A 23,975-nucleotide genomic window follows, 5' to 3' on the forward strand; every position below is an offset into this window, starting at 1 on the left:
TTTGTTATGTCGAGTCATTTGACATGATTAATCAAATTGGTTGAGTTAGGGTTGACTAGAATTCGGGATGGACACAAAGTGAGGAATAGAGAACTGGAAAATTTGAATTTGAAGATCAATTATGTGAAGAATAGTGCTAACTGTGAGAATGTGAGGACAAAGATAGGTGAGCAACCAAACTATGAAAAGGGCTTATAAGAGGTTGAGTTGCTCTTCGTATTGTCAATAAGTTTTATGGTATGAAAAGGGCTTATAAGAGGTTGAGTTGCTCTTCGTATTGTCAATAAGTTTTATGGTGGAACCTTAACTTTCTTCATTGTATCCGAATAGGTTGACCCACGTGTAAAGCCCAATGGCCACATGTGCTCACATCACCCTGTTTGTATTGTCCACGTGTTAGGCTTGAAAATTCACCACATCTGAGGGGGCGTATGAGAATGTGAAGACAAAGTCCCACATTGGTGAGGGAACAAAACATACAAGGGCCTATAAGAGATGGGATTATTCCCTATATAACATATTGCCAATTAGTTTTACGATGAAATCTCAACTTTCTTCAGTAACAATGCACGCAAACGATGATATCATAAAAATTATTAGTGGAGCGTGAGAGGGCTTTCTTAAGTTTAGGAGACAAAACTAATAATGTTTCAATAGAGAAAAACGAGATTTGATAGAAGAATTGTAATAGCTCATGTGGACCTAGGTGTAAGGAAAGGGAATTTATTACCCTTTTGGGGTAAGTACGGGGGAATTTTAGTGGTAGTCCAGAGTTCATGCCCTTCGCTAACAGTTTGGGGCAGGACATTTTTGATGTGGTGATTTACATCTATGATATTTAAAATCGATAAGATGATTTCTGAGTTGGTTCACAATCAATTATTTTGGTCATTTCATAAAATTATGTTAAATAAAAATAAAATAGCAAAAATACCCTCAATTATTGTCAAATTATTTTAGCTTTATTGTTTATTAAGTTGAGAGTATTTTTTATCATTTTGATCTTTACTTAACATAGATTTTTCACGGAATAAACAAAATAATTGAAACTGGACAAACACAGGAACCACTTCTGTCACTTTCAAATCTCAAGAACCAAGTGAGGAGTTATATCAATCTTAATATCCATTTTAGCTAAAAAGCCGAAGGTAAAAGCCCAAGATAACATTACCCTTTACCCTTTAACTTTAAAAAAAACTTGCAATGAAAGGGGGCTCAAAAAAATAATTTTGAATTGGAAAAAAATAGAAGCAGATTTGAGGTTCAAATACAACCATCCTAAATTCATTTGTTTTCTATTGGAAAAAGGTTAGTTTTTGTTGCCATCTTGGTCTGTGTTTAACTAGTTTTCTTTTAGTTGGAGATGCATACGAGGTTGTGATAGGTTTTGTACTGCTGAAACCTAATTTCTCTAATTCTCTAATACTCTAATACATTAGTTTCAAATGTTTTTTTTCCCGTCATTCCTATAATCCCATATTTATTTCAAAGTATTTATATTTTTGTAGCTAATGTATAGTTATAATAACTTATTTACAACTTAAAATCCAGGAATCAAAGGCTGTGAATGCCAAGTTGCCATCTAAACTTGCAAATTGTTGCTGCCATGAGGCTTGTTATTTATTTCTTAATATTTTTTTCACTGTTCTCCCATATGATAAAGGACGGTACAATCCACGTGCCTAACTTTATCTCTTACATACCTCTTGTTAATTAATGTCCTTTCTATTTTTCAATTCATTTGATCAGACTTTACAATGCACAAGCAAAACACAAAAGCGAATACACCAATTCCGTTTGATTTCTTAAGAGAGAGTCGTCATCCAAACCAGAGTAGCGCCAAAGACTAGTTGGAAAACTAATCATTGTCCGTACAACCAACAAAATCACTCCCAAGTAGGTTACAACTTACAAGCATTCGTCCAAGTTCCAACTAGTACTAGAGAGCACAACAGTCTAGAACTCCCATTTCTTCATCTCCATGCCGACCGGAGCATTTCCCTCAACCTTTTTGTTTCCCACTTCCTTCCAGTTTGTCGAAGGCACTGTCCTGTTTCACTTCCCTCAGCATGTCTCATCTCCTTTTTCATCCACTTAGTGGGAAAAGGCTTTGTTGTTGTTGTACATTAAGTTCTTCCTGCCCCATCGCTTGGCCCCCCGCCTACCCTACCCTTTCTGGTTTCGGGGATGGGTAGTCTGGACTTGACACCCCAACAGCTGAATTCAAGAGATGTCCAGTGTCATGGTTCAAGCTTTAGCCAGGCGAATTCCAACTTTGGTGGACAGAACGTCAAATCTGCACCTTGTAGGTATTATCTTTCCAAATAAGCGAGGCTGAAAATAATATGTACCTTCACCAGCAACATCAATGCTAACACTTAGTATTTGTTCACCAAATTCAACATTAACGTCTTTGGCTGCCATGCCCTTGGTGAATATAGTCACAACCACTTCTTCTGGCTTCTGGTAGAATTCATGCCTGCATTTTGGCTTGACAGATGCTACGGCCAACTCGAACGGGTTCTAGATGAACGCCTCCTTCGCACACTTTTTGAGATCGGAAGCCATGGGCGGACAACCGTCCGTGTGGACTGAGGGAGATGAAAGAGTCTAGGAAAGAAGAGTATACAACTATGGTTAATTGTTGATTTCTTTACATCTTTGAGATACGAAACTAAATACAATTTATAGTATTTAATAAAATAAAAAATACTTTGATAGATTAATAAATTTTTAATTTATCGATTATTTAATATTTTGCTAACTAATAATCTTCCTGGGTCTCAAGGCTATTAATTTAAAGAAGTTTAATTATATAGAAAACCAAAAACAAAAATAGGACAAAATAACCAAAACCTAAACTTAGGTGATAAAATTTGGCAAATATACGATATAACTCTAATAATTTCAGAAGTACAAACCTCGTCAGATGAAGTATTGCTTGGTGACCCTCTCAAACCCCATAGAAATAAAGATGTCAGGTTCTTCAATCTTGCAATTGAAGATGGTCCTTGGCTTATCATTGTATCCGACACGTCGACCTAGATCCTTAGGGATGGAATCAAATAGAAGAGAGAAAGCAAATATCTGGCTTATCATTGCCATCAAGCTCCAATATTTCTAAATAAAATAGAAGAGAGAAAGCAAGATATTGGTATTCACAGAAGCTGAAGAAAATAACAAATAATTTGTTTGAGATCATATCATACCACGTCAGTATCCTCCCAAAGTCGTATGAGTCTATAGCTCAAGTCAATAGCAACTAGGTTTTGTTGATCGAAATCGTCAGGTATGACCTTCAGAGGAAATCCATGCCAACATAACCATCTTAAATCCTTGGAAAGATGGTGGTAACTTCCAGTGAGCTTTATGTTTTTGAGTTTGAGCAATCTCAGACTCTGCATGTTTCTAAATGATTCTGAACTGAAGCTACGCGTGTCAAACTCTTGTATATCTAAAGCGAAAGACCATGAAATTCACCATTTTCCCTAATATGGGCCTTTATACACCAAAAAATGGGAGGTCTATCAGCTGAGCACTTAACTGTTAGAAAGCAGGAAATTAAGCATTGCCCTTGAACGTTTGTGTTCAAGAGTCTGACATGTCTTGCTCTGCATCTTCTGAAGCTGAAAGGCCACTCACTTCTTCTTGGTCATCCTCCCAGTCGCTGTCTTCTAATTGAGGACTCTCGGACCTCTTCTCTGACTCTGCCCCTTGCCTTCTCATGTGTTCTGAAATATTTCACGAAAGCAAACAATTAAAGACCGGGGGCATGTATAGTCTGGGGAATGTGAGGCAAGAGAAGAGGAAAACTTACTTTTATTGGTAATTGCATGACGAGTCATTACCAAGAATTCATCCCACTTGAATTTCCTGAGTTCTTGCTTCTCCTCCTCAGAAAGCTCAAAATTTGGTTCCCTCCCACACATGAAAGCAGCCCTGAACACAAATAACAAAACCAACAAAGTTTATATGACATATAATTTATTGCATTTGACACACAAAGCTTACCACCCATTTTCCCATTTGGCTTATCAAGTTTCATGTTTTTGAATGTCGGGGGATTGACACGAACCACTAAATCATGTTGGTAATGCAGACACAACAGACCTTCAGGTTTTAAAAAATAAAAAACCAGAAGTAACATAAAAAAGGACACAGGTAACCACTGGTTGGAATGAACATAAAGGATGGCATGTTCTATCTGGTGACCCTGTCCAAAGAACGTGAACGAAAAAAACCAGTGTAGCAACAGTGAAAACTAAGATTGTTTTATTTGGTGTATCTAAAAACATGATGACAAACCACTAAACAAGAGAAGGCATTCGGTAGTAGATAGACAAAGGAAAACTGCACTGGTTTATGAATTTCAATATTATGCACTACTGAAAAATCTTGTATCTGCTGATCTTTCCTTATAGTGCTCATCCAATAAAAATTGTTCGTAGTGAAAAAAAAATGATTGTACCTGTCGTACAAATGAGCAGCCTCTTCTTGGGAACCAACAGTGCCCAAGTGGATTTGTTTCTTGTCAACTTTTATTGCTGCATGCCACTTCATATTCTTAAAATACACACCTCTCAGTAGACTTGGTTCCTGGTTTTGAGCATACTTTATGCGATGTTGCTTTCTGTGTTTGACTGGTGGCCCTGCAAATAGCATATTATGTTTTAGAAACGAGCAACCTGTAACACTGGCCTCTCAAGCTAATTGTAATGGATAAACGTATATGTTATTTTTAATACTTCCATTATCAAGATTCAAGAGTATGCCGTGTGCAGGAGGCCTAGGCAAATATACAGAATTACTGCAAAATCAAGAATATGCTGTGTGCCAAAATATTTCTATAGGCAAATATACCAAAAGTTGAAAATAACTGAAAATTAAAAATCTTGCATCTTCTCTGAGAAGACTATCACGAAGTTCCTCATAACGTAAAGACAGAAAATACAAGTTTCAAAAGGATGAGTTCGCAAACTTGTGGTCCAATAGTCCAAGACATCCAGCATTCTAATCTATGAATATGTAATTAGAAATGATAGAAAATTTAATTTAAACAACAAACCTGCCACATCGTGCTGCTCTTCGGATAAGCTAAAACCAGATGCAATGAAGGAACGAGGTTCTGCTTTCACAATGGTATTCTGGTAATAAGTAAAGCATCAGATAGAATGAAACTAAGAAGCTAAGAAATGATTGAAATGAATCCAGAACTGAAATGAAATATCCCAAATAGAGCTTTCGATTTCCTATTTATGGTATATATTTTTCCTTTTTTCGCTGAACGCATTCCTTACTAGAAAATGCTGCTTTTTAGCTTTCTTGATAAGCAACTATGAATTAAGAGCATACTGGATCACAAAACCAGGTTTAGCGGCACCAACATCTCAAAGGGTTTACTGCTTATAGAAATGCTATTCTTACTTTGAAAGGGATATTGTTATTATATAAACCGTACTTAGGTCTTATATGGTGATCATTGCCATCTTACCATTTTTCTCTCGGTACCCTGCTAAGCTTACTTTACGTAAAAAAGCAATATTACGCCATTGAGACATTCTGCCTACGGATTTTTGTTCTAAATTATATATATGGAACTTTTCTCTTACCATACATACATTTATGCATTTATGTTAACAAAAAACGTAGAAATCCTGTCTGACAAGTGTCCTAAACAAGCTAATATAACCTTCAAAGAAAACAGTAACCCATATAATGTAGGTATTTAATGATAGATTGATCGACAATCTTTTCTTACCCCATCTGGTTGATTTGCATCATTTGAAGGCATGGGATGCACAGTGACAGGATTTGTACGGGGTTTCGAGGATAGGTAGGATGGGCTTGGCACTCCAACAACTGGGCCAGTGACCTTTAGTGGAACAGGGTTGTCCTCACTGAATTCAAGAGATGTCCAGTGTAATGGTTCAGCTTTAGCCAGGCGAATTTCAACTTTGGTGGACAGAACGTCAAATCTGCACATTTCAGGTATTATCTTTCCAAATAAGTGGGTCTGAAAATAATATGTATCTTCACCAGCAACATCAATGCTAACACCTAATTTTTGTTCACCAAAGTCAACATTAACGTCTTTGGCTGGTATGCCCTCGGCGAATATAGTCACAACCACTTCTTCTGGCTTCTGGTAGAATTCAGGCCTGTATTTTGGTTTGACAGATGCTACAGTCACCTGATTGGAAGGTTGACTCGCAGGCTGAACATCTTTTGCAGGTATAACATTCTCTGTAATGTTCTCCAATGAAGCCGTTGGTAGAACAGCAGTTTCCTCTGCAATTTTCTCATCACACTCTTTTATCAAATTAGCGAATCTTGTCTCATGCGGGGCCAAAGGAGCACCAATTTCCAGGGTTGCTTTTGCAGTCTGATATTCCTTGAGCTTGATGCAGGCAATTCCTTTGCGCAAATACGCTTTGTACGATAATGGATCGAACTCGATTGCCTTGTTCGCATCCGCAACAGCCTCAGTGAGATTGCCGGATTTGATGTTGGCCTGTGCGCGGTTGGTGTAGAGCTCAGCGCTCTGAGGGTTGAAAGCGATGGCATGGGTGTAGAGGTCAACGGCCAACTTGAAGCAGTCATCGATGAATGCCTCATTGGCACACTTTTCGAGATCGGAAGCCATGGGCAAACAACCATCCGTGTGGACCGAGGGAGATGGAAGAGTCTAGAAAACAAAAGTATACAACTATGGTTAATTGTTGATTTCTTTACATCTTTGAGATGAGAAACTAAATACAATGTATAATATTTAAGAAAAAAAAATACATAGATAGTCTTCCTTGTCTCAAGGCTATTTATTTATAGAAGTTTAATTATATAAGAAAAAAACAAAAATATAAAAATAACCAAAAACTAAACTTAGATGCTAAAATTTGGCAAATATACGATATAACTATCTAATAATTTCGGAAGTACAAACCTCTTCAGATGAATTATTTCTTGGTACAGCACCAATCTCCTCAATGCTAGTGTATTTGTCACCGGCATTACCATCATCCCAGACTAGATTAACTCCTGTTTTCATCACTCTCCCTATTACTCTCCCTCTCCCATGAGCCTTTGTAACTGCAGAAATCGAGACTTCGTCCCCACTTTGCAAATGGAGTACATCATTTGATAATACACTTTGCAAACGGAGTACACTATCAGCTACCCAGCAGGTAGATTCATCCCAGGTGTGCAAAGCCTTACGCTTGGTAATATTTGTAACAGTAAATCCCGGACAATATGTTTCGAAAACACAGCACACAGTCAATCCTCTAAAATTACGAGGCACTTTAAAACGAACATCATTGGGCTCATGAATACCAACAATCTGGAACCACTCCGGAATATCATAAATTCCACTGAGAAAAATGTCACCATGTCCGCAAGAAGTCCATCCCTAGAGCATACCACATAAAGCCAGATTAATTTGTATAAGCAAGCCTTAATTATGCATGCGTGTGTCATGAACATGTACAGTACAGGTGCCTCTGTGGGCGTGTGATAGAAAGAGGAAAAGAATATGGCTCTCAGAGGGAGATCTGTAGGATGTTCTTCCTAAAACTCAGCATGTACATGTCATTCTTATGCTTAAGAAATACATTCTTGTAAATGCATGTTTTTGGCGTGTTTTTGTGGATATGTGTGTGTGTGTCTGTGAGAGAGAGAGAGAGAGAGAGAGAGACCAGTATGATGTTCTTCCTAAAATCAGCAGTGAGATTGGTGCAGCCTTCCATATGAATCCTTCTCATAGTGTTTAACGACTTATGCAAGCCTAGAATCTCAGTGAGTTTGGGGGAGTGATTTAGATGCAGTTCTACCATACTTGACATTTCTGAAAAATTAGGCAGTTTTGCGAGTGCAATGCAGTGATTCGCTCTCAAGATTTCCAAACTTCTTGGTAAATCTGGGATTTCAAGAAGATTTTTGCAATAACTCAAATCTAACATTTTAAGCTTGGAGAGTCCACTGAGGCTAGGTAGGCTATAAAACAAATTGCCATCAAGCTCCAATATTTCTAAGGAAAATAGACTCCCAAGATCCTTAGGGATTGCATCATCAGTTAAACCGCAGTTTCCAAGACCTAAAAGTGTCAAAGAACTTAAGCCATGCAATGAAAGGAGCACAGATCTCAGGTTCTTCAATCCTGCTATTGAGGATGGTAATTTCATTGTCATTGTATGGCTTGCTTGAAGTGTTGTCGATGATACCATCTCCCCCTTGTCCTTCAGTTTTATAAATCCTGTACAGCCTTTAAGAATAAGAGTCTCAACTGATTTTGACTTACAGAAATCCCCTGGTAAATACTGAAGCGTTTTGCAGTCCTCAAGATTTACCAACGAAAGTCTTTCAAGATGCCCAATGGATGGGTGAATCTTAGACAATCTTACACAATTTACCAATATCAGTTTTTCTAGATTTGGGATTTTGGAAAGATCTGGTGATTCTGTTAGGTAATGGGAATGACTGAGATTGATGATTTTCAGATTCTTGAGCAGCTGCTAGGGAAAAATAAAATTAATAAATAATAAATTAAAAAAAAAAACAGAACACAAAATAAAAATTCAAATAGAAGAGAGAGAAAGCAAGATATTGGTATTCACAGAAGCTGAAGAAAATAATTAATAATTTGTTTGAGATCGTATCATACCACGTCAGTATCCACCCAAACTCGTATGAGTTTGCTATAGCTCAGGTCAATAGCAACAAGGTTTGATTGATCGAAATCTTCAGGTATGACCTTCAGAGGAAATCCATGCCAACACAACCATCTTAACTCTTTGGAAAGATTGTCGTAACTTCCAGTGAGCTTTATGTTATTGAGTTTGAGCAATCTCAGACTCTGCATCTTTCCAAATGCTTCTGTACTGAAGCTACACTCGTCAGACTCTTGCATATCTAAAGCGAGTCCTTCAACGTCTTCCGTTCCCTATTACAAAAAATAGTTGAAAATTAAAAACAAACCAACAACAACAGAGGAACTAAGAAAAGGGTTATATGCAAGTGAAAAGGTGATTAATTCATACATCAGAACCACAAAGCCTTGAATTGGATGGATGAACCACATGAGAGGCAGACAATTAGACAATATAGAACATGGGACCTCTCATAGGCAACTTTTATTATATATCTACTATAATATGCTTATATGTCTGGATTATAACCATAGAGTTGTACTTTACATCTGTCTACATGAATTAGGTATCTTTAGCAAGCTTCTGCTACAGGTATCATAATTCACAAATTGTACTTAACGAGAGCAGGACATGTGTGATTCTGTTATTTAATTTGAGATGATTCAATACAAAAGGCTCCTTTTTTGTCTCTTACAGGTTCCTTTCTCTGCTACATTAGTACATGCATTTAACATCAAATTTAATTGCAAAAGTACTCACAGATTGCTTCGTCAATACGTCTGTTATATCTTCATTATGCCACAATCTACTACGTTCTCCAGGATTGTCAGGGGATTCTGCACGCACGATTTCTCTGCCCATGCCTTGAATCAAATCATGCATCATGAGATTGCCTTCTTTATCAACAGTTACAAGGCATTGATCTTGGAGTTCTCGAATCCCTATTTCTGGATAAAACTGACAGCCATCCAGTACTGTCATGACATAGTCCTTGTTCATTCCAGTAAAGAAACAAGAGATGTCAAGGAATATAGCCTTCACGTCATCATCAGTTAGCCCATCATAGCTTATTTTAAGTCTTCTGTGAATTTCCCGATAAGGCTGTGACCTTTTCCATTTATCCAGTACAGTTTCCCATTCACTTGTGCTTCCTGTACGTATATAAGAACCTAAGACTTCAAGTGTTAGTGGCAAACCTCCACAGTAGCCAACAGCCTTTCTTGAGAGCTCAATATACTCTTCATTAGGATAATTGTTTCTAAAGGCATGCCAACTAAGTAGTTCAAGAGCTTCTCCTTCATTCATTGCTGGCAGAGGACATATCTTATCCACATTAATTATCTTTAGCAAATGTTCGTTTCTTGAAGTTATAATGATTCTGCTCCCTGGACCAAAGGAGTCAGGTTTTATAGCCAAAGCATCTCTTTGTTGAACGCTGTCTAAATCATCAATTACGACAAGTACCCTTCTGTTGCCTAACCTTTGTTTTATCTCCTTGGTCCCTTCATTGATACTACTTACCAATATGTAGGCCTGTTTCAAGATATCAGAAATAAGTTTTTTTTGCAAATCAACCAGTTTCTCTTCGCTCGCGGTTTCAAGGAAACTTGCACCGTCAAAACTATGATGATGTTTGTTGAAAACGGCTTTTGCAACCGTTGTCTTACCCAGTCCACACATACCCAAAATTCCAATTATGCGAACATCATTTGATCCTCCAACATCTAAATGCTTACTAATTTCTCGCACGCGAGAATCTATTCCAACTAGCTTGGTAGGTACCACTAAGCAATTGTTTCTGCTCAGTTTTCCAGTGATCTGAGAAACAACGTTCCTGATAAAATTTCCTTCATTCCTGGTTGTTAAAATTCAACAAAGCAAAAGTAAAAATTTATTGTGCGACTTCAAGATCACATTAATCTTTCAGAAATTGACGAGTCAAAATCTCCAGATACTATTACAATTTCCTAAACTGAAATCCTGGTTGTTAAATTTCAACAAGGCAATTATTACCAATTATTTTTTTATTGTGTATATCGAGTGAGATAGATCAAGCGTTTATATATTAATCCTCGTATCAGAGTTTCTAAGCTTTGCGATTATATTTTGAAAAACAGAACGATTCAAAGAATTACTTTGTTAAAGGAAATAAACAAGTTATTACCCGTTATTCACTTGAAAATGCTCGCCGCTCAACTCTGCAGCTGCAGTAAGAGCCTCTCTCCACTCCTGGACTTTTTCTTTCGTAAACCTTTGTTCATGGTTCTGAAACGCGGTTGCAAAACTACCAGTCTGATGCCTGACATCTGAAGGATCAACATCGTAGAAAATCGGAAAAACAAGTTGACCCAGTTTTCTGCACTCCATGATCTGCACCAGCTCCTGAAGACACCATCTGGACTCCGCATAACGCTTTGAGAACACGATGGCAGCAAGTCTGGACCCTTTGATTGCTTGCGTCAGTTCTCCTGATATACCATCCCCTCTAGGTAATTCGTCCTCGTCCAGAAAGACATTGAACTTGTAGTCTTTTAATGTACAGTAGAGGTGGTCCGTGATGCCCATGCGTGTTTCTTCGCCTCTAAAGCTCAAGAACACGTCGTACTTGCTGCCCGGGTTCTCCATCTGTTCAACGATTATGTCTAATCGGAACTGCAAAATGGAACTAGGGGCAGATGGATTTTGAATCGAACTAGCAAAGGAAGTCCACTACACATTGACCCAAAAAACATGAACCTTATAATATTACCCTAGAATCGCTATTCACAGAGCCCCTTTGTTTTTATCTTTTTTTCTTCTCTTTTTTTTTCGGGTAAAACGGTAAATATCATTATCGTAGAAAATTTACAGAACAAAGCTAACAAGGGCCCACACTATATATACAAAGCAAAAATTCACCTTACAAGCTAAACGTCAAGGGCCTAAAAATGGGCTAATGCCCAAAAACAAACACCGAAAGAAAGCCTTAGCCTTCTGCCACATCTGCCGCTGCAGCACCGCACAAACAGCAGGTGCCGACCAATTAACGCCTCAGAGATGGGAGGAAGGAAGACCCATAATCCATCAATGAAACTCTCCGAACGGAACCTCCAAGTAGAAGCAAACAAAGAAGCCTGTGAGTTTCCCACAAGTGATGCTGCCAATAAAGACTGACCGAGAGAAGGAGGTGGTGCGGAAACTCGAGCCAGTAAGCATACCAGAGCTCTACACATCTTCTCAAAATATACATTTTTTTAACGAATGTATAGTTTTAATAACTTATTTGCAAATAAAAATCCAGGAATTAAAGGCCGTGAATGCCAAGTTGTCATCTCAACTTGGAAATTGTTGTTGCCATGAGGTTTGTTATATATTTCTTAACAATTTTGTTCACTGTTCTCCTATATGATAAAATCAGGTACTTATTTACTGTTTGAAATTCGAATTTCTTATAAATAGTAAAAATCACCTTTGAACTCTTATTTCGATGTTGTAGCACAATTGAATATTTGGTTGAAAAATGTAGATACAAGTATAAAGAATCCACGCAAATCATCTATGTACTAAAATCCGGTGGAAAAGTATTGTTTATCAGCAGTAAAATGACGGAATTGCCCTCATTAAACTTTCCTTGCCCCGTTGTTTTTCCGTCTTGGCATAGTGAAATTACGCATTTGTCCACGTTGGTCACGCGTCCATCATCGTCTGAACCTCTACTTCGACTGCAGCTTCTCGATTTTTCCATCCGTTTCCAGTTCTCCTTTTCGCAAATCTCTGCTTCCGTTGCTCTCAACTTGCCTTCTGTCACTCTCAAACGCCGGGTAAGCTATCGACCACCCCCTCTCTACCTTCTTCTTCTTCTTCTTCTTCTTTCGCTTCTCCCTGTGCAAATCTGAGAGACGCCTACCACAATTGCTTCACTGGGTCATCTCAGCATAAAATTAGTTTTTATTATTGCTCTTAAACCCTAATCTCTCTCTCGCCTCTCTCTAAAATCCATCTGAAAAAGGTATAATGGGTATTTTTTATGTTTGTAGTTTGTACTCGGCAAAGTCTGTGAAGGACCAATAAATGGATTCGAAGACGAACCAAGTCAAGGGACACGGAGCTTAGAATATCGGAGGTATAAATTGGCTGCCCTGAAATTTATTTATTTAATTAATTTCAACGGGTATCTAAGAATTCTTAGTATGAATAGTGTCTGTGTTGAGTCTCTGAGCATCTTGATTTTTAATATTAAATGATCTCTGTAGTGTATGTATATTTCTTATATGATTTCTTTCATTCATTGTTTCCTATATCCGAATTTAAATCTATTTAATTTTTGAAATTGATCTGGGATGTTGAGAAATTGGAGCTCTTCTGGGGTCAGATCCATTTTGATTTGGGGATCTGATGCGAAGAAAATGAAATAAAATTTGGGTTTTGGATTGATGTGGTGTTTGATTTTATTTCCTTTTGTCAGTGCTTACCACCTGTTTGAGAAAATGTATTAAACATTTTTTTGGGCTTTGCTGGGACATGTGCAAAGAAGGCCTACTGACGCTCCGATTAGAAGATGCGACTATGGGACAGAGGTTCAGGGCCGAAGGGGTAGAGGAAGACCTAGGAAAACTTTGGAAGAGACTCTAAGAAAAGACTTAGAGTACTTGGATCTAACGAAGGACATGACACAGGATCGAGCACAATGGCGTTCTAAGATTCATATAGCCGATCCCACTCAGTGACTTGGATTTTCCAAGTCTCCAACCGAGAAGTTTTCCTCACTCGGAAAATTAAGGGAACACTACCCAACCTACATGCTCCACTCAGAAAGCTTCAACATACAAGCTTCAACAAAAGAAAATTCAAAGAACTTAGCGAAGAAGGCTTTGGTGTATCTAACACAATACGTTGAAATGAAGGAAAGCTTATTTATTGATATCCCCGATAAGCTACAAATATGTACATATACATGAGTCAAAATAAACACACAAGAGGGAGCCTTCACAAAGGTTGCTTAGGAGAAGTCTCAGCAGTCGGTAGAGCCCCAGAAAGAGAAGGCACCGGAGGGGGATCATTTGGAGCCTCAGTACTGGACAGAACCCTAGAAGGAGGAGGCATCAGAGGTTGATCATTTGGAGCTTCATTACGCGGTACAGCCCCAGAAGACGAAGGCAATAAATGCCTTTGGAACAAACCCACAAATCTCTGATGATCAAGTAAAACCTGACCATCAGTTTCCTTCATCTGGTCAAGCTTCCTCTTCATGTTTGTAGCATAGTCATGTGCGAGCCGGTGCAACTGTTTATTCTCATGCTTGAGCCCTCTAATCTCTTGTTTGAGACTCATCACTTCAGCCGCCAATGATTCAACTTGGCGGGTTCGAGCAAATAGGCGTTGGGCCATATTAGACACAGAACCTGCACACTGAACACTGAGAGCCAGCGAATCCTTAACAGCTAACTCATCAGACCGTTTGGAAAGTAGTCTGTTATCTTTGGGAGTGAGAAGGTTCCTGGCCACCACCGCAGCGGTCATATCATTCTTCATCACGGAATCCCCAACGGTAAGAGGACCAGTAGGGGAGACGAAGGATGGGCGCCATATGTTGTCTGGAGAAGGCGGGGCTGCCTCTTCAACAAGGTTCAAGTCAAAACGACGGTCGGAGGGGCCAGACATTTTCAAAGGTGTTGAAGAGAGAAGAGGTCGGACAAATCAAGATCTTAGAAGTGCAAGAATGAAGCTTCTACTGGTGGAGATTCAAGTGTGCTTTGGAACTTAATGCCAGCCCCTATAAAAATCTGCAAAGTTTTCTGTGGTACCCATGAGCTATTGTTGCGTGTGGGAAGTGGGTGATTGAACAGTAAGATTCATGTGTTTTCTACTTCCCCAGAAGTCTTCGACAGAATGCCCATAATTTCCGCAAAGCTGAGTGTGCGTGTGACAGGTGCTGACAAGGCTGGAAAAGTAGGTGCCTCTTCGATTTCTGAGATCGGCCCTCGTGGTCTCTGAGGAGCCCAGCTTTTGAGAAAGCGAGCGCCTCTTCGATTTCTGAGATCAGCCTTCGAGGTCTTTGAGCAGCCCAACTTTTGAGAAAGCAAACGCCTCTTCGATTTCTGAGATCAACCCTCGTGATCTCTAAGCAGCCCAGCTTTTGAGAAAGCAAACGCCTCTTCGATTTCTGAGCAGGCGCCTCTTCGATTTCTGAAGCTCCGTCGAGTGCAGCCAAAGTTCTCTGCCAAAGTTGAGCACGTGAAGCTTGCAGCTCCCACTACATCGCTCTGACCAAGAAGGGTAAAAGAATAGCAAAGAAACAGCACTAACAAAGTTTAGACCCATAAATTTTGAAGGTTTAGCTACCATATTATTACCCACAAGGGTAAAGGAACAGTACCACTGCTGGATAATTGGAAAGTCCCTGTGTGTCAACCTCTGTGCTTCGTGGCAAGGTAGACTAGCAAACATGCCCAACCTTTACTCATATTCGAGAAAACACTCCCAATAAGATTGCTTGCTCCAAAATCGAAGAGGCACCGTCCTCCTAATCTCGAGAGCCAGACTCCCAACATGACTACTTTCTTAAAAATCGAAGAGAGGGTAAAGGAACAGTACCATTGCTGGATAATTGGAAAGTCTCTGTGTGTCAACCTCTGTGCTTCGTGGCAAGGTAGACTAGCAAACATGCCCAACCTTTACTCACATTCGAGAAAACACTCTCAACAAGATTGCTTGCTCCAAAATCGAAGAGGCACCGCCCTCCGAATCTCGAGAGCCAGACTCCCAACATGATTACTTTCTCAAAAATCGAAGAGACACTGCTCCCCGAATCTTCGAGAGCCAGATCCCCAGCATGATTGCTTTCTCAAAAATCGATGAGGCATCGTTCTCCGAATCAATCGAAGAGGCGCTCGCTTTCTCAAAAGCTGGGCTGCTCAGAGACCACGAGGGCCGATCTCAGAAATCGAAGCGGCACCTACTTTTCTAGCCTTGTCAGCACCTGTCACACGCACACTCAGCTTTGCAGAAATTAAGGGCATTCTGTCGAAGACTTCTGGTGAAGTAGAAAGCACATGAATCTTACTGTTCAATCACCCACTTCCCACACGCAACAATAGCTCATGGGTACCACAGATAACTTTGCCAAAGTTCTCTGCCAAAGTTGAGCACGTGAAGCTTGCAGCTCCCACTACATCGCTCTGACCAAGAAAGGTAAAAGAATAGCAAAGAAACAACACTAACAAAGTTTAGACACATAAATTTTGAAGGTCTAGCTACCATATTATTACCCACAAGGGTAAAGGAACAGTACCACTGCTGGATAATTGGAAAGTCCCTGTTTGTCAACCTCTGTGCTTCGTGGCAAGGTAGACTAGCAAACATGCCCAACCTTTACTCACATTCGAGAAAACACTCACAACAAGATTGCTTGCTCCAAAATCGAAGAGGCACCGTCCTCCGAATCTCGAGAGCCAGACTCCCAACATGACTACTTTCTCAAAATCGAAGAGAGGGTAAAGGAACAGTACCATTGCTGGATAATTGGAAAGTCCCTGTGTGTCAACCTTTGTGCTTCGTGGCAAGGTAGACTAGCAAACATGCCCAACCTTTACTCACATTCGAGACAACACTCCCAACAAGATTGCTTGCTCCAAAATCGAAGAGGCACCGCCCTCCGAATCTCGAGAGCCAGACTCCCAACATGATTACTTCCTCAAAAATCGAAGAGACACTGCTCTCCGAATCTCGAGAGCCAGACCCCCAGCATGATTGCTTTCTCAAAAATCGAAGAGGCATCGTTCTCCGAATCTCGAGAGCCAGATACCACAGACCACTTTTTCAAAGTGCTCTGACAGAGTTAAAACATGTGAAACTGGCAGCTCCCACTACCGTGCTATGACCAAGCAGGGTAAAGGAATAACATTACTACTTGTTAGGGAGACTCCTATATATGTCGACCTCCATCCCCAACGGACAGGCAGACCTGCAAAAATGCTCAACCCTTCATCATATCTGAGAGGGCACTCCCAACGAAGCCTTTCGAAATATTCAGCTTTCTTTCCCCCCGATAATACCTCTGCAAACAAGCTATACTAGAGCAAGAATATCTCATATCATCAGGGTTAAAAGCAAGAGTATCCCATATCATGCTTTTTCCCTGTCTTTTCCTTTGGCCTTGTTTTTACCTGCAAGACAAGGAGAAAGAGAGCAATCAGTCAGCACTTGGAATCAAGCTTCCAGCCAGGAACTGACTGCCTGGAACCCCTTACCTGATTACTTACCTGGCATTGCTCTCGAGTACTCATCTTCAACATCTTATGTTTCCAGGGAAGATTCCGCATCTGCTTGAGGAACAGATAGGGCAAGTGCGAAGGATACAAGGAAGCATGTGGAGACAAGCGTAACAGCACACGTGCCGATACATCCATTACTCTGTCAAAAGCAAAAGTATCCCATATCAGCAGGGTGGAACGTACTCTAGATTTGATGGACTTGTTTTGACCCCCAAATTCTTCAGCCGGCCTTATACTCTGGAGGAAACCAGAAAACCCTCCAGCTCAGTTCAAGAATAAGCCTGTGGAAAGTTACTTCTTCAAAAGCAAAAGTATCTCATATCATCTCTTCTCATTTTTCTTCTCTTTATCCTTCATGCTGCTGCAAGATGGGGAGAAGGTGAACAATCAGTCGGAGCTCTGATTGCTTACCTTGTCTGTCACCTCTTTCAGCAGACCCCCTAGCTCGGCGACTTGGAGGACTCCTACTACATGGTTTGTATCGCGCTTGACCAAGCCTGAAACTACAAGTAAGCTTCAAGTGAAATTGATACATTACCTTGTGCATCTCCACCAGTTAAAGATACCACCCCTGGATGGAGGAAGAGTACATCCAGAGAAGATGCCACATCTACCTATGAGACAGATAAGGCAAGTCAAGACGACACCACACTCCGATACTTAGAAGTTTCGTGATTACGAGATCATTCTCTCACAATATTTCCTAATGTCATTTGTACTAAATCATTCACTTGTACTCACTAAAGGAGAGCTTGAACCTATGTACTTGTGTAAACCCTTCACAATTAATGAGAACTCTTCTATTCTGTGGACGTAGCCAATCTAGGTGAACCACGTACATCTTGTGTTTGCTTTCCTATCTCTATCCATTTATATACTTATCCACACTAATGACCGGAGCAATCTAGCGAAGATCACAAAAAGCGACCGTTTTCGCTACCTAGGATCTATCTTGCAAGAGAACGGAGAATTAGATGGAGATCTCAACCATAGAATACGAGCTGGATGGATGAAGTGTAAGAATGCATCCGGCGTGTTGTGAGACCGTCGTAGGCCACTGAAGCTCAAGGGAAAATTTTATAGGACGGCAATAAGGCCAGCGATGTTGTATGGCACAGAATGTTGGGCGGTGAAGCATCAACACGTACACAAAATGGGTGTAGCGGAGATGAGGATGCTTCGTGGGTTGTGTGGGCACACGAGAAAGGATAAGATTGGGAATGAGGATATCCGAGGTAAAGTAGGAGTAGCCGAAATTGTAGGAAAGATGAGAGAAAATCGGCTCCGGTGATTTGGACATGTGCAAAGAAGGCCGAATGACGCTCCGGTTCGAATATGTGACTACGGGACAGAGGTTCAGGGCCGAAGGGGTAGAGGAAGACCTAGGAAAACTTTGGAAGAGACTCTAAGAAAAGACTTAGAGTACTTGGATCTAACGGAGGACATGACACAAAACCGAGCGCAATGGCGTTCTAGGATTCATATAGCCGACCCCACTTAGTGGGAAAAGGCTTTGTTGTTGTTGTTGTTTGTTGTAACTTTGAACGGTCCCTGCTGCTGCTAATGAAGATTTCTCAAGAGGGTTTTGCCTTTCTGAAGTGTTACTTTCAAGGATAAAAATGAGTGTTCCAAAGAAAGCTAGGAGTTTCGGTGATGAAATTGAACTTATCTTCTTGGTAAGGAGTCTTCATTTTTTTGGTTTTTAAGATGATAAAAAAATTATTTGTTTTCTTATTTGGTCTTTTGCCAAGGGATTGAGTTGCTTTTGCGACGGATACATTTCAGAAGAGAATGAGACTGTCCATGTAAGATAGAGATGATACAAAACTATAAATGGATGTCTTATTATCTGATTAGGTTCAGTTTGTATTTAATACATATAATTGTATTGGTAGGTCTGGAGTACTTTCTCTGCATGCTTAGGGTAAATTGTTTGCCTATTCTGGGAGCAGCTATTCCGAGGTTGATTGATAGGGTGAATATTGAATCTGCCGACATTAAAAGGACTTGGTTAGTATGGCAAAAGTTCTGTTACTTTGTTTTCACGGAACTAAGAGAATAATTTTATTTTTGTATCAAAGATTCATTCATGATCACATATTTATGTGTGCAGGCAGGGTCTTTGATTGGTGGTGACCCAGAGCAACAATTTGCAATGTGCTGTGAATGTTTGCAGATGTGCTTCAACGTTGAGGTCAATTAATTTCTAAACTCATGATTACATTGACTAGCCTAATACCTAGGTATAATGCGAAAGAGTGAAGCCTTAACCACACACGTGCATAATGTTGTTTTTACTAATCGAAGCAACTGCTGACATTGTTGTAAACTTTGCTTCTTCCTTTATTCTTTCAATGTTGAGGATTATTTGATTGTTTTTATACAATCGAAAGTTGGTCATGAAACATGAATGATACGTTTCTATACAAGTTTCGGTGGGGCACCCCATAGAAAACAAATTTTCTGTTTGTGTAGCAATGTAGTTGAAAGCTACCATATTTTCTGTTTATGTTGAGCAAAACTATGATCAACATCAGCTATACCCATAGAAAACAAATCATCCATCGTGTCCTTATTTGTTATGCTACTTTTTTACAGTTTCATAGAAAACAAATTGGTCGCTTGCACTTTTGGAAGCAACTAACTCTTTTACCTCTCTTTTTCAAGTTTTAATATTTCACTTTAGTTTTTTGTTTTTGCCTTTTTGAATGGGTATTGGGAACAGCCTCTCCATAAATGGAGGTAAGGCTAGCCGACATTCACCTCTCCCAGACCCTGCGTAAAGTGGGAGCCTTGTGCAATGGGTACGACCTTTTTTACGACGGCCTTTTTGAAAGGGTAGTATTGTTATTTGGAGACATGCTACATGAATGCATTTATACATTGTTGGACTAACAAAATATAAATTTTCAATTTCAGATCGAAATGAATATATTTCCAATCCAAAGTTTGGGTCCATTTGAAGCTAGCAAAAAATTTAGAGTTTGTGTTAGCAAAATGTGGAGACAAAAAGTTTTCAAATCTAATATTCAGTTTTCTCATTTGCACTGCATATTGGTTGATGCATTGATAAGAAAACTATCTACTTACACTATTCAAATGTAAAGATTAGTTAACTAATTTTTTAGTTTAATGGCTCTTTGGATGAATAAAAATCTTTTTTGTTCAAATGTCCTTTTGAATGGATAATGAAATGGATATAGATTTTGTTTTTATCCTTTGCTTTATCAGTTTATCTTACTTATTTGAGCTAAATGCAAATCCAAATATTGCATAGTTAAGCCCTAAAATTAGAACACAATTTCTTTACATGAAACTAAAGTTTTCACTAATTGAGAACTCTCTTTTTGTTCAAATTGTGTTGCAAATTTTGTGTTTTTTTTTCTTCTTTTAACAGGTGGACTTAAAAGTATGCAGGGGATTGGTAGGATCAACATATAAGAGGTAGAGGTCAACTCTTTCTCTCATGTTAACTTCTACTGTGATCTTTTTGTTATTAAATTTTGGTGGAAACATTGTTTAGTATAAACGTTATCACAATACAATATGAAGATGGATTAGAAATAGAGAGGTGTTAATTTGATTTTCTGTTTACTTTAGCGATTCTGGATAATAATCATGAATGTTGGTGATATTGCATCTCTGTTTTTTTTTTCTTTTATACCACGATTATGCATATTGTTTATTTCAAGCATGTTATTGTGATAACTGAATGATTCATATTGCAGAACACGCTTAAAAAATTATAGCTTTAACTGATCACTCATCTTTAATCTCTCTCCCTCCCTCTCACTATTGCAGTAACTCTCGTTGTATTCCATTTGCTTTTGTTGATGCCGGTCTGCAAGTAAATCTTTACTTTCCATACAAAGTTTGCATTTTTCTATTCCTGACACAATTATTTGACACTGTTTTCTTTCAAGTTGGTGTGTGAGTGCATTTTCCACTAATCTTTCTGTTGAACTCTCACTGAGTTCCGATTTTGATCACAATATTCTTTGCATTTGCTCCTCTGTCCTATGTTCCACTTATTTCAACTTCCAATTTCTCCACATTAAATGTTCATGGTTTAAGGGCATTGTCTAATATATTATTTTATTTATTTTAACAAAATTGCAGACGGTATACTTCTTCCAAAATAACAGGGAAAAAATGTGTGATTGTCTGCAAAGCACTTACCAAAGAAAGAAATATAATAAGTATATCTTTTGTGTGTTTACATTTTAAATTTTCCAGATTGGGTAATGAATATGATTAAATTTATTCCAGCAGCTTCTATCATGCAAATATAATTGATAAACATGACGTTTATCCCATTAACTTTCTCTGCAATGCATGACATGTTTTTGGTTTTCTAGCTGCTGAGTATGGAATGCCAAAGAACCCACTTAATCAGGTAGCTCCACATATTTTGAGAGATTTTTTTTTTAAATTTATTTTTGGTTAGTTGTATATTTCGATTTTGCTTCTCTTGAGGCAAAAATGAGATTATCGACTCTCACTAAATAACTATCTTTCGCTTTGTTTTTATTTTATGTGTTCCTTGGATAAACAGCTACATATCAACATCAACAGCATCAACGGTGTGTTGCCAATTCAATTTGCAAGAAAGCTTTTGAAAATGCTCAAGGAGAAGAAGAGGTCAGAAATTTTGTTTGGATTTTATACTTTGGAAAATGTTCCATTCCTATGCATATTTGATTTTTATGAGGTCAAATAGGTTCTGTATTAGTTGTGTGTTGATGTAGGGGTGTTGGGTTGTTTGAGTTGATCCTAGCATATTGATTCGTCAGTGTAATTAAGTTGATTGAATGCGATTTTGAAGCTTGGGAAGAGAATTGGTTCTCAAAGTTTGATTTTCATGTTTTTGGAGCTACGATTTTTTGTAACTCGGCTTTATTTAATTTTTGGTACGTGAACATCTTTCTAACGTTTTCAATGTAAATATTATTAATCTTCTATCACAATGAGCAATCTTTTATATCATTCAAACATAATCTTTCTTATAATTCTTTATCCCGCAGCAACGCGCGGGTAACATATTCTAGTTTACTAACTATTTCTGATTTCCAAATCACAATTTTGTTGAGTGGGTCTGCCATTTGTTGGGGGGATTCTACTCTACTCCGGCTACCAACAAAATGTTGTAGGAATAATAGCATACGTAACATAAAAGGCTAAAAGCACATGGACAAAGAGTGTATAGTGCGAAGACCTCACAAACCCCCAATCATTTTACCGACTTTTTACAACAGAAGTCATTTTCTACCAACTACTTGGGGCTGCTTTTGCTTCTGAGTCCGATTCCAAAAGCAGAGTTCATTTTAAGCAGAGTTCATTTTTTGCACTTAAAATAGATGTGACATCTATGTGACTTTAATCATTAATTAATATGTATTTATAAATTTAACTTTTTTAAAATTTATTATCCCAAATTTAATATGTTTCAGTCAGTAATTGAGATCACAGAAAAACCACAACCATTTTGAGTGCTGAAGATCATCTCTCCATGGCATCCTCAACTCTTTTCAGGGAAATGTTTTTACCACATTTTTTTGTTATAATAAAAAAAAACATATATGTTTGTATTTTCTATTGATTTTCTTTTAATTTACTCAGTTGAAATATTAAAAATAAACATGAGTGTACAAAAAACGTTTTCCCTCTTTCTTGATATGGAAAAGTTATTCCAACAAAAAAATTAATATTTGAGTTTTATGTTGTAAACTGAAATAGTAAGGAACGAAGTTACCCGAAAAATGTAGAAGCCTTGAGTGGTGAATGATTCTTGGGATGAGTCGCAGACTAAGTCGCTCTCTTTAAGACATTTCGCAGCTCTGCCCAAAGTGTGCAAACAGTTCACAAACATCACGTCGTCCCCATGATAAAACAGCCCAGAACATTCTTCTTCTGATAAAGTTCTTCCTTGCACAATGAAAGAATATACAAACTCACACCCTCTCAATATGTTGCTATTAAAACTCAATATTTAAAAAATATATATATAAGCTATTGTTTTTCTATTCACCTTCTTCCTTCATATAGGGGATCAATATATATAGATAGATGAAATAACCGTTGCAGGGCTAGATAATAAATCATTGAAAACTGCAAGAAATTAAAGCAAAAGAAATCTAAACGTGCAAATCATTCAAAACTGCAAGGAATTAAAACTGAAGAAATCGAAACGTACGAATCATAACAGAACAAAATTATTTATATAGACTTGATCTTTGTCTTCATAGAGGAATCTCATCTTTAAGGTGAGAAGCTTTCTCAGGTTTCCTTTTTGTGGAGGAGAGTGCTCCTTGTCAAATCATAGGTTAATAATAAGTTATCTTATCAAATCATAGGTTACTAATAATTTATTATGTTGATATACAAAATCAGTGAGGACTTTGGTACAACAAAAAGTGTCAAGTTTGTGACCTTCACTAGATTGCTCCGGTCACTAGTGTGGATAAGTATGTAAATGGATAGAGACAGGGAAGCAAACACAAGATGTACGTGGTTCACCCAGATTGGCTACGTCCACGGAGTATAGGAGTTCTCATTAATTGTGAAGGGTTTACACAAGTACATAGGTTCAAGCTCTCCTTTAGTGAGTACTAGTGAATGATTTAATACAAATGACATTAGGCAATATTGTGGGAGAGTGATCTCCTTTTATAAAAGAGAGTTTCTAGCTTTGTTCTAACATTGACACGTGTTGTGTTGTGATTGGTTTCTGATGTTGACACGTGTTGCGCTATGATTGGCTTCTGATGTCAACACGAGTCGCGCTGTGATTGGCCTCTTGGTTGGAGGGAAACTCTTCTGGGTCTTTGACGGTATAACATTGACCGGTGCTCGGAAGTTTCGGGATTGGTCAAGTATGGTACAAACAATGCTCCCCTAAGTTCCCAAGTGAAGGAAGCTCTTCGGTTGGGGACTTACAAGATCTAAGCCGCTGAGTAATCACGAAACTTTTAAGTACCGAAGTGTGGTATCGTTTTCACTTGCCTTATTTGTCTTATAGGTAGATGTGGCATCTTCTCTGGAAGTACTTTTCCTCCATCTAGGGGTGGTATCTTTAATCAGT

The 23,975-nt window shown here is 38.6% G+C and overlaps 2 protein-coding genes and 2 long non-coding RNA genes across 9 annotated transcripts in view; 3 read left to right on the plus strand and 1 right to left on the minus strand.

Annotated features, from left to right (window-relative positions):
• Positions 1-11,958, plus strand: part of LOC126585086 (uncharacterized) — a 28,391-nt gene extending 16,433 nt beyond the window's left edge. Inside the window, exon 2 of the long non-coding RNA XR_007610305.1 lies at positions 11,891-11,958. This is a non-coding gene — a long non-coding RNA (uncharacterized LOC126585086). The remainder of the gene's footprint in view (positions 1-11,890) is intronic.
• LOC126585064 (disease resistance protein RUN1-like) lies at positions 3,069-11,360 on the minus strand. Of its 3 annotated transcripts, XR_007610288.1 has the most exons (11): positions 10,807-11,360; positions 9,402-10,497; positions 8,657-8,935; positions 7,692-8,507; positions 6,941-7,405; positions 5,759-6,685; positions 5,066-5,144; positions 4,469-4,649; positions 3,818-3,939; positions 3,210-3,731; positions 3,069-3,120 (listed from the first exon to the last, which is right to left on the minus strand). XR_007610288.1 is itself a non-coding variant. In XM_050249451.1 (10 exons), exons 1-10 carry the CDS (start codon positions 11,265-11,267, stop codon positions 3,589-3,591), a joined length of 4,569 nt encoding a protein of 1,522 aa, XP_050105408.1. In that variant the 5' UTR covers positions 11,268-11,360; the 3' UTR covers positions 3,069-3,588. The 3 variants fall into 3 exon arrangements, 2 of the variants coding, with proteins under 2 accessions (XP_050105408.1, XP_050105409.1); XM_050249451.1 differs by having other exon boundaries at positions 3,069-3,731; XM_050249452.1 differs by having other exon boundaries at positions 3,069-3,731; positions 7,692-8,504; positions 10,807-11,359.
• Positions 11,959-14,814: 2,856 nt separating the features above from the next.
• On the plus strand, positions 14,815-17,706 carry LOC126585085 (uncharacterized). Its single transcript, XR_007610304.1, has 2 exons — positions 14,815-14,953; positions 15,869-17,706. It is a non-coding gene; the product is annotated as an uncharacterized LOC126585085 (long non-coding RNA).
• Positions 17,707-18,548: 842 nt separating this feature from the next.
• Positions 18,549-21,861, plus strand: LOC126585081 (uncharacterized). Of its 4 annotated transcripts, none has more exons than XM_050249480.1 (7): positions 18,550-18,699; positions 18,790-18,904; positions 19,008-19,088; positions 20,292-20,338; positions 21,014-21,093; positions 21,253-21,290; positions 21,450-21,861. In XM_050249480.1, the coding sequence occupies exons 3-7, from the start codon at positions 19,050-19,052 to the stop codon at positions 21,612-21,614; spliced, it is 369 nt and encodes a 122-aa protein (XP_050105437.1). In that variant the 5' UTR covers positions 18,550-18,699; positions 18,790-18,904; positions 19,008-19,049; the 3' UTR covers positions 21,615-21,861. The 4 variants fall into 4 exon arrangements, 3 of the variants coding, with proteins under 3 accessions (XP_050105439.1, XP_050105437.1, XP_050105438.1); XM_050249481.1 differs by having other exon boundaries at positions 18,578-18,699; positions 19,012-19,088; XM_050249482.1 differs by lacking the exon at positions 18,790-18,904 and having other exon boundaries at positions 18,549-18,570; positions 19,012-19,088.
• Positions 21,862-23,975: the final 2,114 nt, after the last annotated feature.

Source organism: Malus sylvestris, chromosome 10 (genome assembly GCF_916048215.2).
Source record: "Malus sylvestris chromosome 10, drMalSylv7.2, whole genome shotgun sequence".
NCBI classification, from domain to species: domain Eukaryota; kingdom Viridiplantae; phylum Streptophyta; class Magnoliopsida; order Rosales; family Rosaceae; genus Malus; species Malus sylvestris.